Raw genomic sequence first — 19,405 nt, forward strand, 5'->3', positions numbered from 1 at the left:
TTCTTTAGTTAATATTCTTAATGATCGATTATTTCGTGCTTAAAAGTATCCAGGTAGTGAATATTTTCTTAATGCGAGCTTTTAGAAATTCTCTGCCTTTGTTTTTTTGATTATGAGCGATTTGCCGATCTTAAAATGAGGGGGAACGTTCTTTGTGGATTATTGTGGGTAATCCACCTACTAATTAAATGCAGAATGCAGTAATCACTCATACGCAAGCTACAAACAGATATATTCTTTTTACTTTTTCGTCAAGTTCATCAAGGTTTCAAAGTTACGTGCATCGATTTTTATAAACTTCCCTTTTTCGTTAAATTGGACGAGCCTTGTGTGTTCGCCACTCTCCACGGGGGTCAGATTCTCTCACAACAAGATTTTCATTCCGCTTTTGTTTTCCCACCCCACCCATAGTGTCAAAGTGAGAGGGGGGTTAGTAGCTACTGCGAATTGTGACGCAAATATTATGTTGGATTCAATGTAAACGTCTGGTCAATCCCTTTCGCTAGAAGAGTGTAAAGATGTTTTCTTACGGAAATCACGATCGCGGGCTTTTGATTGAGGGAGCAGAGAAAACCGGAAGAGATACGATGAAATTTATAAAAGGTATGCTTTAACGGACTAAATTGTCCAGAAAAATAATCCTTGTCAACATTGTGACGTACCCAGGCCAGTCCCGAGAGACATGGCAACTGAAGATTTAAATTCAAAACTCCCCCCCCCCCCCCCAACTAACTGAACCCCATGACACATGATCGTCTAGACAAAGCTACCTAACCTGAATAACAAAGTAATAGGACCACTTACTACGTTGTGTTTTTAAGAGTCTCTACAAATATGATAGGCTGGGAAAAAAAAGAACCGACCAAGAAAAAAACCAGCCAACAAATAAATATTGAACTTTATGCTATAAAGTTATTTATTAATTATATTATATAATATTTATATTATTAATTAGTTGTCTGTAATGGCATGAATGTAAATAAACAGTAACATATTCATGCAAAAAAGGAAAATGTGCTGCAATAAATTCAATTTTAAATTAAAATATAGTTCTGCATACTTGTATTGAATATCATCCCTAAGGGAACATACTCTATCTAAATATAAATAAAAACACGTAATTCGGTCAGGAATTCATATTGCGGGTTTTTCGGGCAAAACCGGCCCTTGTAACAAAGGAGTACTGTAAATTGGAAAACAACATAGGTATTTACGTAGAATTCATGCTATACTAGAATGTCGTTAATTCGGCAAATAATCTAACACGATCATATAATTGCCAGATGGATGCAATAAATGTAAAGATAAACACTACGTCACCTTTGTAATTGTCGAAGCTGCACTCACTATTCGAAACGTAAAAATTACTTCTGCCCTCAACAAAAGCACAAATACCTATGCCTAACTTTTTCCTTTTTAAGCAAATCCAAGGCGAAAATTGTTAATATCGACCGTGCTCCGAGTCGTCGGGTCCATAGGGATCATTAAGTTCCCTCGTATAGCGTTATTTTTGACACTTTTATTGTAAATTATTGCCCCATTTCAATGTACAGCAGAGAAGAAAAAACACGTGTTCCACGGAAACGAAACAAAGCGCAATCTTGACTTCTTTCGTCGCGCCAGGGGCGGGTTTGGGAATATTAAAATCGAATTTTAGCGGGTAATTCGGTTCCATTACAACATATATTTTGCGCCGTTTAGGAATGGGAACCATTTTATAATGTGAATGTTTTTCACGTAGACGTTTTTAATATAATAAATAATTTAGTATTTATCTTATGGTCAGTTCTAAACATTCCTTTATTAACGAGCGCCTAGCGAGCGTATAATTTTGGGGTGTCTATCCGTCTGTCCGCCCGCCCGTCCGTTAGCACGATAACTCATAAACGAACGGACCGATTGCGATGAAATATTGCAGGTGGATTCTTTATCAAATTTTTATATCAGAGTTCGTGAATTGGCAATGGAGACCAAAAAATAAGGAAGGCCCTTTTGACATCTCCGTTAGTTATGAACCGAATTGCATGAAATTCAATATGCGCATAGCTTTAGCCATATAAAACACATTTCAAAAGTTGAGCCTAATCGAGCAGCATTCACAGTGCCCTTTGCTAATCTCGACCATTTACAGACCAAATTGCAAAATTTCTTATTTATCAAGGTACTTAAATGAAATTTGATACATAGCCACTTGGAATAAAAGCAAATGTAGCGCCATTTTCCAAATTTTGTTTTGCGCAAGATGTGCAGTGCCAACTTTCTTATTTATGGAAGCAATTAAATGAAATTTCATACATATACACTTTCAATAAAAGAAAAACTAACATCAGGTTTAAAGTTTGTTTTTGTACATGCTATAGCCATACTCAGGAGCTCGTTTGCTATATTTGTTTAATTTATTCTATTATTGGCATCATTCGTTAATATTCGATACCTCTTCATCTTGAACATATATTTTCGATAACACATTTCTTCATAACTTTTCTCTGCGTTTCTTCTTCTTTGCCCTGATCATGATTCTATCTTTTACATGGTTTAGTTGGTAGCTACCATTGCTTTTACTGTTGTTCCCGTCGCTCTTTTGTTGTTATTTTATTTTCTCCTTCTACTACGTTTTCTTTTTATATTACAAATCTTTCACCTTTCATTGCAATTTTCAATGTTACTTCTTACTGACTCTATGAGTTGATGACATGGTTCATATCTGAATTTCACGTCACAATGAAAAATCTCAATGTTGGTTTTAAATCAATAATTTGGAAGACTCAGTAGCATCGATCAACAAAAATTTCAAAGAATTAACTACACAAATTCTTAATAACATAATTCTTGGGCACGAAAACAAAAATTTGACATGAACACTATGCGTGTCGCACAATGGATTTTAATGAGCACACAATTGATTGACAATGACAAAAAATTTAGCCCGAAACGACTGAAAAAATTAAAACAAAATCCATGAATGAAAGGAAAACTTGCAACGCTTGTTTGGACATAACACCCCGCTCGCAGGTGGTCGATAACTATAGAATAAGAAATTAAAAAAAAAAATTTTTTCTTCCAAATAATCTGATCATAAACCTCAACTCACACACAATTCCCAAAGATAAAATCAAACAAAGGTTTTCGCCTTAAAACTTTAGCGTATTTTCCATGAATTGAGCAGTACTTTCCTAAACGCCATATAACGGACTATTTCTGTGTTCAAAGGAGTTTGTTGATTAAAATTTCAAAAAAAACATATCCATAAATAAGAAAGTTGACATTGCGCTCTAATTTTTGCAGTATGCGATGTGCTTGTCTTTACCAGAAGCATCTATTTCAACGAAATATCTCCATAAATAAAAAAAAAGTTGACATTGCGCAGAATGCGCATGCGCACATCTGATTTTGACAATATACCATTTGCTTATCTTTACTAGAATGTGCCGTATTTAAAGTTTAAAAAAAAATATCACATGCGCGCATTAATCGTCAAGATGTTTCACGGTTGAGGTGCCAGAGCTATAAGCTATCAAGGCTTCGGACAGGCGGACGAACAGACGAAAGGAAAAGTGGCCGTAATACCGCCTTCTAACATGAATTGGAAAATTCACTGAAAACAAACAATGAAATACAAATTCAAATACCAGAAACCAATTCAGTGCTTATTTCGTAAATAATCCTCCAAATTTACTTAATGAATTGAAATAATCTCTTATACAGGGGGGCCCGTTATTAGTCTAAATAACGTCTATATGACATTGTTTACACATAAGAACTACTACACACGTACCGGGTGACCCAATAAGACCGTTCCTCGGCCCTATCTCGGGAATCGTTCGAAGTATGATTTAGGGGTAAAAAAATTACTAGGTAAATCGTTTATGAAGACTCGCTGGAAAATATTTTCAAGTTCTAAAAATGACCACCAGAGAGTGTAACTGCCATCTTAAATTTTGAAATTGCATTTTCTTTAAATTTCGCATAATAAACTAAACACACTTTTTTCACATTTTTAAAGAGAACCAGTTTATCTATCATTTTCGTAAAAACAAAAACTCAGTTATTTCAAAAACAAAGATTCCGTAGGACGTTCAATTGTTTTTGAAATAATCTGCTTTAACTTCTTAACCGTTTCACCGATTTTAACAAATTTGGTATGGTTGAAAAGAGCATTCCTTGGGCAACAAGAATGAACCAAAATATAGTTAATTTAGTTGAATCCTTCTCCGCCAGGGGGCTAGTTTTGACACTATGATCCAAAATCCTTAAAAATAAAAAAAATCAAATAGAATGATATGACCTTTTCTGTATGAAAAAGTAGCCAAATAATACCCAAAGAGGCCAGTGAAACCGTTTTTCAAAATTTCGTTCCTAAATTCAAATATTGGGAAAATGAGATTAATTAATTAATTAATAAAAATTAATAAAATTGAATCTTATTTGACGTATTTCTGGTATTTGTCGAGGGCGCGAAAGATTGTTTGGCAAAGGGACCTACACTTTTAGGTAGGCCTTGGAAAATTAAACAAATGAAACATGATGCATTATAAAATAATAACAGCCGTAATATGTCAATTATTCTGCTGTGTTTACATTCAGAAAGTGCAGTTTTTTGAATTTGTAATCTTTTCTAAAATGCCCATTTTTAACCAAAGAAGCATTTAATATGCTGGCGGCGATGGTTCGTTGTCGATTCGGATAACACAAATAGAAGATGCGGGTAGCGATGGTCGTATTTTGAAAACACTCAAAATATATCGCCAGCGCTTCTTGGTTAAAAATCGGCATTTTGGAAAAGATTATAAATTCAAAAAACTGCACTTTCTGAATGTAAACACAGCAGAATAATTTACAAATTACGGCTGTTATTATTTTATAATGCATCGTGTTTCATTTGTTTAATTTTCCAAGGCCTACCTAAAAGTGTAGGGTGCTTCTCTTTCGTGCCATCGGCAAATACCGGAAATACGTAAAAAGTAAATTTAAGATACAATTATTTAAGCATTTTTATCAATTAATTAATCTCATTTTCCCAATATTTGAGGTTAGGAACGAGATTTTGAAAAACGGTTTTCACTAGCCTCTTTGGATGTTATTTGGCGACTTTTTCATAAAGAAAAAGTCATATCATTCCATTTGATTTTTTTAGGATTTTGGATCATAGTGTTAAAACTAGCCCCCTGTCGGAGAATGATTCAACTAAATTAACTATATTTTGGTTGATTCTTCTTGCTCAAGGAATGCTCTTTTCAACGATACCAAATTTGTTACACTTGGTCAAACGGTTAAGAAGTTAAAGCAAGTTATTGCAAAAACAATTGAACGCCCCACGCCATCTTTATTTTTGAAATAACTGAGTTTTTGTTTTTACGAACATGATAGATAAACTGGGTCTCTTTAAAAATGTGAAAAAAGAATGTTTATTATGAGAAATTTAAAGAAAATGCAATTTTGAAATTTGAGATGGCAGTAACGCCCTCTGTTGGTCATTTTTAGAACTTGAAAATAGTTTCCAGCAATTCTTCATGACCGAGTTACCCAATTATTTTTTTACCCCTAAGTCATATGACGAACGGTTCTCGACATATGGCCGAGGAACAGTCTTATTGGATCACCCGGTACATTGAACTGTCCTATTATAACTACGAACAATATTTGGACACGCCATCTAAACTCTTCTTTGCTTTTCCCAACAAATGGTAAAACAAAAAGTGGTGAAATTCGAGCTACAAAATATTACTTGATCCAGGACTTGATCTTTTGAGATCATATCTCAAAATACTCAAAGTTAGCAATAAATGCTAAAATATCTTTTTTAATGACTATGGAAAATTTGTCTCAGAGAAACGGAACAACGCCTCTTCTAGACGCGGTGGTCGAACTACACACAGCTTCCTACCGCCTTCATAGGGGTGTTGAGCAGCTCCGCAGTTCGTATCTTACTCACAGTTTTCATTTCTCCTTTCTGAGTGCCCTCTTTCAGCACCATTCTCCAGACATTCGCATTTGTCGCTTCAAACATTTTCCATCTGTGAGTACCTCCTTCCGAGTATCAGAAGTTTTCGAGATGTACGCACTTGAGATCTTGACATCTTGCTCTCTACACCTACCATTTTTCTTTTGTAATTTCATCCCTCCAACGCGCAGTTCTTGAGATACAGAAACTTGGAACTATTGACCACCCACAGGTCTACTTCAGACGATCCATTCTCTTGGCGAGATTATCGTTTTCCAATACTTTGGTTTGTCAAGATAATTCTATGAGGAAATTATGTCCCACTCACACTAAGGGCTCGGTGAGGAAACGGACGTTGATGGACAACAATTCTTTTAATCGAAACTTACCATTCTGCGGATTGTGTGGCCGATGTTCTACTGTAAGGACGTTTAGGAACCAGGAAACGTTGGCAGTTGCCCAAATAAATTGAAGTCATATAGATTGTGGAGATCGTGTGCTTCTGTTTACACATTCAGCGCCATTTAATAAACAATAAAATTGTGTTTCATGTGCCAATAATCACCTCCAATCTGCTCCTAAATCCCACCAATTTATTTTTGAGACACAATTCAAGTGCAGGTAAAAAAGGACGCGACTTCAAATCAGGCTAAAATGTCCTTTAAGCACTTGATCGTAGAGTTTAAATTCTCTCAAATCTTTTATGTGGGGCTATGGATGATTTTACTTGGAACAATACATTTTCGATTGTGTCCACATGAAATATTCCTATTTAACAGTCAGACTTCGGTGTAAATACTGTCCCATAACCATCCCCTTGGAAGTAATTTATCTCGGCTATCAGCGAGATCCATTGAGTATCAAATTCAAATAGGTAATCATCGCGTGCTATCGTAACATTAATAATATCCTAAGACACCAGTCAATAAGTATATAACATGTAATAGCTTCCCTATTTTCATCCTTTTTAATACACACTTTAAGGAATATTGTCACGCAACGTGGTCTTTCATTCTACGTTACTGTTGAACATAAAATTTAAGCTCAATGGGGAACTTTGTAACTTTCTCTTATATAGGTACGCCCAATCATTGTTAGGGGTACTTTTTAGAACCTTTAGTTCATACTCCTCTTTTTAAGTAACGATATACACTAACACCAAAGGGTGCAAGTTAATCCGATTAGGTACCTATACACTTTATGGCTACGAATGGGGTTGTAAGAAAAACGATGGTGGTCTGTGATATAATTATTATGATCTATAAAGTCTAACACGCTGCTTTACTGTGCGCCTATCAAACATCTGGCGTTTATCCGATATTAAAACGCTTCTCCCCTAATACCCGAACTAATATAAACGAAGAAATTTTGTCCCTTAATGACGTCGCCAAGAGTTAATAATTCGCGTTCCCAATAGACAAAGATTTACATCTACATCGATAGAAAATGGTACACGACCAAAAATTGTGATGAATGTTTTAACCCTGCACGGAGGGAAATTTTATAATGGTTGATTGATAGCCGAGAGCGCGTCGGAGATTTACGATAGGGGATGTACGATTCAAATTTGATTAATGCGCGCGGAGGGTAATACCTAGTGCTAAAAAAGTTAAGGGATGCCTTTGGTTACTTAAATCTTGCGCTAAATGGAAATTATGGATCCGTATTGTATCCCTAAACTTTCCGGTTTCGCCTGAGGGCTGCTCTCTGTGTATTAAAACAAAAGGTTAATGGAATATCGAAAAGTACTTCAAGGGAAGCCAAACAATGGAATAGAATGCGGTTTATGTGTCCCAAGCTCCAACGGTGTTTTGTATTGAAAATTTGGCGGGTCGGAATTAATCGGGGCGTTTTGCTCATGTACTTTAAATTTTTCAAGTTGAACGCTTGAATACTTTTCAGATTTTCAGTTTACTAGCCTACGCGATCCGGTCTATCGACCGCATTACGATTACTCTGGAGCGATGTAAATAAATGAAACTACGTTTAGTGTTGGTTATTTATAGGCTCTCGAGGCTGGGCTTTCCGAATTGCGCCCGCTTACTTTTAGTTCATCATCACATAAATCTAAGAATTGATACGCGTACTGTTCTACCCCGGCTCACGGGATCTTGGGTATATAATCAACAGTAGGAATCAGATAAAAGGGTAAAAAAATAACGTTTTAAAAAGGTTTCGTAGATGAATGTTAAGATTTCTACGGCCCTAGACAGAATACATCCTATAAAGTTTTTAAGAGCTAAAAAGAAAAAATTTCACTATGTAGTTCCATCTTTCGAATTCTGACTGTGAAGGGAGAAATATTTTTCAGAAATAAATTTTGATTTACCTATTTTAAATACTATTAGATAGCATTTAACGTTGTGGTTAAACGATTTTACATGTAATGAGCTATTGATGTCGATTTTAAACCTTAGTCAACCCTAGCTAATTTAATTTTTAGGCGACGCGCAAGTGCCGTTTTTGGCATTTTTTAGTTTAAAGTGTGTACGTTTCCTAAAACGCCACAGATAAGAAAGGATTAGCAAATGGCGGTCAACTTCCATATCAATAAATCCAATGTATCCTCCCAAAATTGAAGAAAAGAGCCTAAGCTATGACTAAAAATACCCTTCAATGATTTATGCAATTAAACCTACAGGATTATTAACACGTGTTACCTCAACGTGCTTGTCGAAAAGAGGGAAAAGGAAGTAAAAATTAATGTGTCTTTAAGCTACCGCGAAATAATCCACCAATAGATGGCGTCAGTGACAATTCAGGTATGCCATAGACCAGTGGTTCTCAAAGTGGGTGCCGCGGCACCTTGAGGTGTCGCAAGCACTTCTAAGGGTACCGCGAAATTTTTAAAAATTTACTTAATAAGCTTAAAATTACATAAATTAAAAAATGAATTAAAATAATTATAAAAAATGAATACTCGTTTTTTATGTTTCTATGGTTCCTAATTCATTAATCAATCATATGCTGGTATTGCATTACATCAGACTTTCTTGGTCTAATAACTTATATTTGGGGTACATATAGGGTGCTATGGGGAATCGAAAACGTCCTATTTTGGTTTTGATCCGTAACCATCTTCAAGGTTGTTGAGGGTGTCAAAATTTTAAAAGAGTCATAACGGCTTGAAAAAATTTTTAGAAATTTTTTTCGCATACACTAGCCAAAATGGTTTAAAAAACTCAAGATGCGTCTTGATGAGGTCTACAAAAAAAACTTCTACACTTTTTGGGTCGGGTTCAAAATAAAGGCGCTAGAGGACATTTTCTAAATTTCCAATGACTATTAAAAGTAATCGGAAAGTCAAGTCTGGAGTTTACCTGACAACTAGTTTTAAATGCTTTTGTGTTTAGAAATTTTTTTGTAAAGACTTCCCATCCTTCACCACTTTACTAACTGTAAAAAAGCAAAAAAAAATACGGACGTCTCAATCGCCCTTTGTGAGTACCCCCTTCCGACAATCCGTTCTTGAGGTATAAGGGAATATACCCGATCACAATAAGAGGTCGAGGAGGAGGGCTATGGTTGGTAGAAATTAATTCCTTTCGTTGAGACCTTTCATAAGGGATAAAACCATAAGGGATAAAACTAGTTCCACTGCCCCTCCTCCCCCTCCACCCCGTACTTTGACAAGAGGACAGAAAGAAGGGCAGTAGTTGGTAGAAAACGGTTCCTTTCGTTGAGACCTTTATTTAGAATGCAATGAGAGATAAAATTAATTTTTAATCCCCCCCCCCTCATGCCCCGTCGCTCGCTGATCTCGAAAAAGAGTCGCACGAGAAAGTTATAGTTTGTACAAACCAATTTATTTCGATTAGACCTTTCATTAGAATACCATAAAGGGTAGAACATGTGTTTAACCCCCCCCCCCCTTTCCTAAAGTTTAACTTGGTACCAAAGGCATGCGTATACAAAATCTGAGACCAATTGGTTGTCATATGTAAAAGTTATGCACGTTTTACTTTCAAAAACAGCATCTCAGGAAATAATTCGTCGGGGGGGGGGTCTCTTTTAGACAGCGAAATTTGATGGCCGTCTGGCACACCTTCCAGGTATAGGCTACGTACTGCAAAAACTCCAGGACTCTATAACCATTCCCCTAGAAGTAGTTCAAAACGGCAGAAATGGGTCTGGACGGACGGACGAACGGACAAAACGCAAACAATAGCACTTTTTTTTAATTCTTAAAAAATGCGCTAAAAATCAGAAAAGTTTTCTCATATTCCAAAAGGGATCTACTTGCATTGTGATGGCTATATATTTAACGAGCATTTTTGCACCTAATTACAATCCTAATACTGGTGGTGTGTTGCTAAGTTCACTCGAATAGAAAATGTTTCAGTTTCTCTCGGAGGAGAACCTCTAGCAAAGTTTTTAACATTTTTAAGATTCCTGCGGAGTTTTCTAGGTTCCGAAAAATAAATAATAGGTTTGTTGAAAACACCGTCAAGAAAATTTTTCTGGGAATATTTTTGGGGAAACTATAATAAGAAAATTTAAGATTCTAAGGCGGGCTTTAAGAACATTATTGTAAAGCTTTTTTGAAGTTGTGCAAGATTTCCTACTAGGATTTTATCAAAATGTGGTGGTTGAAATTCGAAGACCTATGAGATAATTTTTAGAAAAAAGAAGGAATAATTTACCTTGAAGAGTAGAGCACTGTCACTTTGGCGACCATCTTGCATTTTATTCGCGGAATTAATTTAATTCGATTAGTCAATGCAGATCAGTTAATTTAATTGGTGGTTCCAACGCGTGGGCGAGAATGTTTTCGGGAAAAGTTTCCTGGAATTTTGACCTTTGGTATGATAGATTAATTTAGAGAAGTGTAACGTTGTAAAACATTATCTTTTTAAGTAATTTTGCATAAGCAAACATTAAAGCTAATATAGAATAGCATTAATAGTGTTATCGTTTGGCTAAGTAATAAATTAAATAATTGAGTGAAATTTGACCGGGAAAGAAAAAGAGAGTAAACCCATAAAATACATAAAATTAATTAACTTCAATAACGGCACTTACTTTTGCGGACTCTAACCGTCTGTCCGTCCTTGAGGACGATGTCTCGATACCGAATGGACCGATTACGATGAAATTTTGTAGGTGGATTCGTTATCGAATTTGTAGATCGGAGTTAGTGAATTGGCAAAGTAGGGCAAAAAATAAAGAAGGCTCTGTTGACATCTGCGTTATTTATGAACCGAATTTCATGAAATTCGATATGGGCATAGAATAGCTACAGTGACTTTATAGAGACAGTGGCGACAATAGGAGCCCATCCGCCATGTTGCATCAAAAATTCAAATTGGAAAGTAGGCAACACACAATACACGTATGACGTGAAACACAAATGTTTGATCGTCTGCCATTTGACTGAAGAAGTCGCCAATGTCAGGCTGTCATCTGTCAAGATACTATTTTTTATAGGAATATCATGGCACCTGTACTTCAAATTTGTCAGTCAGTGACGCCTTTAGAAGCGGGGGAATGCACGTGAGAGCGGAAACAGCTTAGTGAAACTTGATGCAACATGGCCGCCGATCTCAACGACCAATCAAAAATTAGACACTCTATTGTCGCCACTTTCTGTATAAAGTCGTTGACGCCTCCTTTGTACGTATGTATGCCAAAGGAATGAGTAACAAAATTTTAAAAAAATTTAAAAAAAAGTCACTGTAGAGCTAGCCATACAATACGTAATTCCAAAAGTTGAGTCAAATCTATTTAACATTAGCAGTGCCCTTTTCGCATCGTGATCATTTACGAACCGAATTGCAAGCCTTTTTATTTATCAAGGTAATATGTAAATGCAATTTGATACTTAGGCACTTGGAATAAAAGCAAACGTAACGCTAGTTTCAAAATTTGGTTTTGCGCATGCGCAGTGCCACCTTTATGATTTAGTGTAGTATTATTGATTATTGATGATTCCTGTATCATATTTCTTCAGAACTTGTAAAACTTTAAGGTTTTAATTTTAGGTAGATATTTAAAATACGTTTCAGAATTTGTACAAATTTTTGAGTTTAATTTTATAGCTAGATAACAAAATTAGTTAAAATCTCTTAAATAAAATTTCGAGATTTTAATTCTAGGAAAATATTTGAAATAGGTTTCAGACGTTGACACGGATTCCTTACAAAACCTTTTGCGAATATTCGGATCAAATCTTTTTGCGCCGTGTACACGACAGTGCAATCGCGTTTAAAACTATACAGGGTGTTCCTAAATACGATGTAAATACAGAAGGAGCTAATTTCTTGACTTATTTCATCAGTAAAAGTTCATGTAAACATAGGTCCCCAAACGCTTCGTTACCGGTCTACAGGATGTCAAAATTTCAAGATTGTTTAAGTTTTTCTGTATATCTCCTGCAGTTTTTAGTTTTATCCTTCATGGTACTCTAATGAAAGGTCTCAACGAAAGGAATTAATTTCCACCAACCATAGCACTCCTCCTCGACCTCTTATCGTGATCGGGTATATTCCCTTATACCTCAAGAACGGATTGTCGGAAGAGGGTACTCACAAAGGGCAATTGAGACCATTGGTGATGTCAAAACAAAAGCTATTTCGGTTAAAAAAAATACGCTTTATCTGCAGGGTTGTGCACAATTTATACTTGTTTTTTAATATCTTGATTTATTAGCTTTGACAGTTGGCATTGAAAATTGTAGCTTGTGTTTGCACATGTTTATAAATTAAAGGTTCAAATTGTAAAGTGTAGGAAGAAGGGGGTTGGTTGTTACAAAATTTAGTCAAACGCTACTATTTCCGGTACGCAATGCAAATATATTTTTCTGGTATAAGGAAACTGTAACAAGCAATTCCTCATTGGGGTTGATTGTTACAATGTGTCAAAAATTAGTTCCATCTATCTCCACTATTCTAAATATATACCCAATGCCACTAAGTACATATAATAGGTACAATTATTAGGACTAACAAAGTTTCCACGCCACTGGTCAGTCACTATTCGACGAGTCACGAGGCAAACTTATAACGGCCTAACTGTACCTTAAACTATGGGGGGTTGCCACAGGGTTAAAGTTGCAAGAATTATTTTTGCACAAAGGTTGACTTGATATAAAAACCGATCAGTTTCTGGATTTTAGGGAGTAGAAGTTTTCGTTGCGCCACCGTGTATATTTTTATGCTTTATATCAAAACGTCTGAAATTTATCCCTCTATTTTGAAAGGTTATTGAAAGATATGGCGTTCGGCTTTCCATTTAAAATGACCGCTAGTATCCAGAGTGCTTCCTATGTAAAAATCGCTTGGGTGGAAGGATACTTTACGCATACCAAATGACATGTTGGTATCCGTTAAATGCACGATTGTGCATATTTCAGGCGCAAATCCTCCTGAATAATAAATTTAGTAAGGCAGGTAGGTAAAAACGCAATATTTATTTAGCTTTCGTAGGTACTTTTTACTGTATCACATTTGATAGTTCTTATACTCTGCTTGGAAAAAATCAATTTGAGGGAAAATTGCGTACGCCGTATGTGGAGAAGGTGCAGAAACATTGAACAAAGTTTGTTTACAGAGGAATAATTCAGTATAGTAACTTAGAAAATTTGCCGTAGAAGGAAATACTTTTGTATTAATATACAGAGTAGCCAAACTAAAATAAGTAGTTCTGGAACTAGGACAGAAAACCAACTTTAGGTAACCAACGTTTTATATTCTTACAGAAACATTTCCTTTCCATTTAATGAACTTCGTTAAATCTATGTGGTTACTTATACTTCATATTCCGTAAACGAATATGAATCGCATATCAATTTGGATAAGGGATAGATAAGGTGTAGACGAGACTTCAAGTGCCAATGTTTTGAGAACGGTTTCGTAACAGAGCACCCACAAAAGGAAGGTCGAAGGTCTAGGCGAGACGTGGGGTCAAAACTTTTTTGAAGTATGTAACGGACAGGTTAGTTCTATTATAGCAGTCCCGGCGAACTCCGTACTGCTTTTGGGAAATCCCACATTTTCTCGTACTCCGTCTCCCTCTTTCTCCGTTCCCGTGGGAACATCGGAAAGCCTTTTTCGGGGTACACCTTAACGCTTTCAAAGAAACCGACGTTCTAAATGTCTCTTTTCGACTGTAAATCATAAAATCCTGTTCTTTCTGTTCCCGTTCCCGTAAGAAATTCGGAGTGTTTTACTATGTATATTAAAAACCTTCGCACGCATACGTAATTGATACGTTTGCCAGTCTATTTTTTCATCTCTCGCCTGAAGTCAACCGTGTGGATTATTCTAGAGCCGTAATAGATCTCTCATTGGTGCCATCTATTAGTTATATCGCCATTTAAAATGACGGAAGAGAAAAATTGACGTCATTCATAGTAATGGCACGGAAAAGAGGAAAAATTGTTCTTGTACGTCTTTCCGTACAATTTTTGGAAATTATCTTTTATACAAAAAAATTCCACTATTGCTCGTATGTCTCGTAATAGCGTCTAAGCAGTGAATTATCCCTTGTAAACGAAAGTCAGCAAATAGCTTTAAATCACAATTTAAAAAATTTTACACGTTTGGTTTGGACTCGATTATTAGATCGCTTAATTTCCAGGTTACCGGCTTAACTACATTAACGGCTAGACGCAAATTTCGTAAACATCCACCCTATGATAGTTCACAGGTGATCAGCGTAACTTCCCTGACAGTTCACCGCGAATACACAACTGAAATATATCCCGCGCCAAATTACAAGTGACCGACTTAACTGCACTGACGGTTCAACGCAAACGCTCTAAGGCTAAGGAATTCTCTCGTGGTTCTCCTCGAAAGACGAACTTCTCATTGCTGCAAAATAAACAAAATGCCCCTGTAATATGAACCGAAGGCGTGAATCTCACGACTGTATTGCAGAAGCACTCGCTCCCATTCAGAATAAAAAAAAGGTGCTTGTTCTTGTAAATGTTACTAGTGCAGTACTGCCTATAGATGATTGTAGTTAGAAAACCACTAAGGGGGGTATTGGAAACATTGTAGAAGTTGGTCGAAGGCAGTAAATAAGAGCAGTATATAATTTGCTAGTAATTCATTCTTAGAAAATTGCACATAACGAAACGATCAAAAACTTCGTCTCTAAATTAATAATTATAGAAGCTCATAAGGTTTAATTCCAATATGATTTATAGCATTTTGTATGAATATGAGAGAAAGGTCTAAAAATAAATTCTCTTTAATTATGCTTCTCGTTCTGAGCTTTACTGCTAATGGTATTTCTTAATAAATTATTCCGTAAAACTTCCTGTACGTGCTAATGACATTTATTGTGTACAAAACTGGCGGATATGAGCAATATTCGGCAAAACGGAAATGGTTGCGTGTTACATCAGAAATCATTATTTAGGTATTGCATAATGAAGGAGTACTCACAACCTTCACATCCACTTTTCAGATTTACTCACATTATTGAAGACCATCGTATGTGTTATTGTCTTCTCTGTTCCGCGTTATCTTCTCCTCTTTTACGTCACTGCGAGTATTCACATACTGCTGATCTAATCGTCGCTTTTGATGAAGGATATCGAGATTTAGTTCCCAAAGACACTGTTCGGAAATCGTTTTCCTTTTGGACAATCTAAAGCTCTTTCAAAAATCATTTTTAGTCAATTTTAACAAAAGTTGTGGTGTAGATCATCTCCTAACAGCAAGTTGTGAATAATATTTTATGGTGTGAAGATACTCTTCCCATACATTAACACAGGGCTCAACTCAACTCTAGTGAGATTGGTCGAACGGTTTTCGAGTCTTCTGCAATTCGAGTATGCACGTCCCATTATTAACCACAAACAAAATATTTTATTCTCAATATTAACAATGATTTTATTTTATAGAACCGTCTCCATTATACGATAACAATCACTACCACGAGGAATGTCTCCGCTGCAACTCCTGTGGGCTCAACCTGACGGGCCCGAACCAGAAGCGAGCACGACGCTTCAAGAACCAAATCTTGTGCGATTTACATTTCGCTGACGTGGCCCTTATGGAGTGTTCGGATTTTATGCAACAATTACGCTCGTTTAAACCACAGTCATTGGGGTGCGCGGTTGCACGAAGGAAATCATCAACTACCCTCATCTTCCCGCTACCACCACAAGCTTGTTCAGGTAAGTTTCTATTATAAAGTGTTGATTGCACTGGAACTTGGTATTAATCGTTTTCCGTACTTCTACCACACTTATTTTTGCGAAGAAAACATAAACCAGAAACCATGTTTTATTTCAGCTCGCGTATACTATAAGATATGCGACAAGTCAAGTAAAAAGGTTTTGAGTCTACATTGAAATACTTCACGCTCGCACGGTCGCTAGTAATCGCGAACTGGCACTGATTAGTAGGTATGGGATCACTTGAGCGTGGGAAAATTTTTTCGACCTTGAGAAAATATTAGCCCGGGACCTATTTTGGCAGTTTGTCCGAAACAGGTATTTCGACAGTTATACTGGGGTGCTATATTTCGGTGTGCAAGGTCAAATTTTGGCAGTTGGCCATAATTAATATTGAAACAAACATTTAGGGGTTGGATTATTACACTCGCACCATATTGAAATTTAAAAAAATTCTTTTAATCAGAGTTAGTGAGAATGGCGCCAACAGTCCAATCGCAAATGAAGGGATTGGCCAGCTTGCTCAATTTATTCCCCGATTTATTCGAAACAAGCAAGTAGCCCCAATCCAAACAAAATGACTCTCTTTAATCCAGTATGCATCACACTCATTTAATGGGATGCTATACCTTGATCTCATACCTCAAAATCATCATCACTTTAATAAGTAAAGTTTGAACGGTGAGGGAATTTTTGGACATTAAACGACGAGAAAACTAGGTGGACTTTAAACGGCGACCAATTCGTGAACTTTGAACCACGACCGACCTTTGGACTTTGAACGGTGAGGAATGAACTTTGAACGGTGGTTGTAGTTTCAGTATCGTCATTGATATGACCTTTGAAGTTGTAACTGTGTGCGCCATCTTACCGCGCACAACGCGATTGTAGACCAGTAAGTCTTGCCGCAGCGATGGTAAATATACAACGAAAACGCGGAGTGTGTTTTGTGGTATGCTGAGTGTGTGTGTAAAGACGGTTCCTTCACCAATTACCGATAACGCAGATCCAAGGTGGCGGGTCCAAAACAGCATCAAGATGGCAGAGCAACTACCGAAATACCCCAGGCCAACTGTCGAAATACCCTTTGGGGTACAAACTACCGAAATATGACTCCGCACCGCACCCCGAACTAACTGCCGAAATATCGCACCCCGGGTCAACTGCCTAGATATGATGTCGCCCCCAGACCATTTCCCAAAATCTGATCTCGCAGCCCACCAACTACCAAAATTTGATCTTGCATTCCGAGCCAACTGCCAAAATTTCACCTTGCAGCCTTGCACCACGGGCCACCTGCCAAAATTTGACTTTGCACTCCGGGTTAACTACTGAAATATTACACCCGAGCCAACTGCCGAAATAAGATCTCGCATCCTGGATCAACTGCCAAAATTTGACCTTGCACCGAAGGTCAACTACAGAAATACTGCACCCCGGGCCAACTGGAGAAAATCTTTTCAAGATCCAAAAAAATGTTCCCTGCTCAAAAAAAAAAAATGCTACGATTTCACCAATAATACCTGACGTTAAATCTCCGAAAATACTTCTCTGTCTCATCCCTACTTCCTCAATTTTTACAACCACACCTTCAAAATCGTGCCTAAATGGTTTCAGTGGTCATCTTATAAGATTCATCCCCCTTTACAAATACCACATTTTAAAAAGCTATTAAACAGAAACATCTACAGTTTAAAAATCATGAGTAGACAGTCCCCAGTCTGCGATACGAAACGGATCAAAAGCATAAGAAATTGATACCTACAACCCATTAACTCCACTTAATCTCCCACTAGACTGGCGCTATCAGCTTTCTCACAGAATTAATCGGCTAGTGACGCACCTTAAAACAGAACATAGATCGGCCAATTTATTGAGAAACCATTGACTTAAAAAATAATAAATCAACAACATTTTAAAGTAACCAGCCTTTAAAATCGCACAACCTCAAGTCTGTGTTGAACCCAAGTCGACAGTTCCCGTAGTAACAAAAAGCGGGAAAAAAAACACGATCTCGGTACATCAGCTTAGGAATACAAACTTCGCACTCAACAAGGGTCGGATCACCTACGTTGTGAAAGACCAGGTCGCGCTTACTCATACTCCAGCTTATTATAGGAAAGGTGGAATGCAAATAACACCATTATTGAATTTGAAAAGCAACAGAAAGTTTCTTGAATAATCTATCAAAAGTGTAAATTGAAACAAAATGCCGCAATAGTTCGTACAAATTTAGACAGAATGCATTTAAAATCAAAGAAATGCCGTGATCCCCTAGAACTCATCGGACAAAAGAACCGATCCGAAAAAATTCTTAATCATGGTTCAAAAATATAATATATAGGTTGAAAACGCTAACATGTACCATGTACTAAAATTAACCATCTGAGGGAGTAACTCTTGCATTTGAATAATTTAAATCTAACGTTAATTTCATACAACATTTGATAAGACAAAGAATCAATAGATTACAAAGCAACTCCACTCCTTTCCCATTTGTGAAAAATAACATTCAGAAGCCTTTTACATAAAGTACATGAAATAAATTATTAAATAGCCTGAACTCCAATCCAGAAGGTATCTGAAGGTCCTGGATACGGTAACCGTAGACTAAAGTTGTATTTCTAGATGAATGCCACTATTTAACTTTAACACTAGACATAACATTAAGACACAACGAATTGAAGTCGCGAATCAATCTAGATGAGGTTAAACAACGAGTGAACAATAACAACTGGCCAATCTAAAGAAAATTAAGAAAAGCAATAACAAACAAGTAAATAACGAAATAATTCAAGGGTTACCTACCCTTCAGTTATAAGTAGATGAAGGCAATACAATTTACAATAAAGCGAAGAATTACAGCTAGGCACATTACCTTTTGTTATATGTAGCACAAACTAAAGTACACAAAAGTGAACTATTATAAAAAATTAAAACAAATTTCAACTGCTCTACGTGAACGGAAAAACAAAGTGACGCTACATTTTCCATGAACCTGTGTGAACTGAGCAAAATGCAAAATCAGCATAGCTAAATCAAGAGACTATTTCTTTACAAACCAACATTGCTTAAAATTGCTGATATAAAAATTGTGACACCATTGCATTTTAAAGGCGAATGTATCTCCAGCGTACTTTTTGTTTGAAATTTTTAAATCAGGCATCTCGAGTCTCTGATTCTTGTGCAATGAGGTTTTCGCGCAATGTATGGCGATGCAACTATGACTCCTGAGTCCTGACATGATTAAGCGGACTTGGACGGAGGTCGTTTACCGCTTAAATATACTCAGTCTATATAGTATACTCAAAATCATAACATGTGGAAGTCTGGGGTGC

The 19,405-nt window shown here is 36.6% G+C and overlaps 1 protein-coding gene across 1 annotated transcript in view; it reads left to right on the forward strand.

Moving 5' to 3' along the window:
* Positions 1–18,814, forward strand: part of LOC116168121 (serine/arginine repetitive matrix protein 1-like) — a 35,305-nt gene extending 16,491 nt beyond the window's left edge. Inside the window, exons 3-4 of the mRNA XM_031483793.1 lie at positions 15,792–16,067; positions 18,696–18,814. Coding sequence (XP_031339653.1) covers positions 15,792–16,067; positions 18,696–18,814 — 395 coding nt within the window. The remainder of the gene's footprint in view (positions 1–15,791; positions 16,068–18,695) is intronic.
* Positions 18,815–19,405: the final 591 nt, after the last annotated feature.

The sequence above is a fragment of the Photinus pyralis genome, unplaced genomic scaffold (genome assembly GCF_008802855.1).
Source record: "Photinus pyralis isolate 1611_PpyrPB1 unplaced genomic scaffold, Ppyr1.3 Ppyr1.4_LG4, whole genome shotgun sequence".
Classification (NCBI taxonomy): Eukaryota; Metazoa; Arthropoda; class Insecta; order Coleoptera; family Lampyridae; genus Photinus; species Photinus pyralis.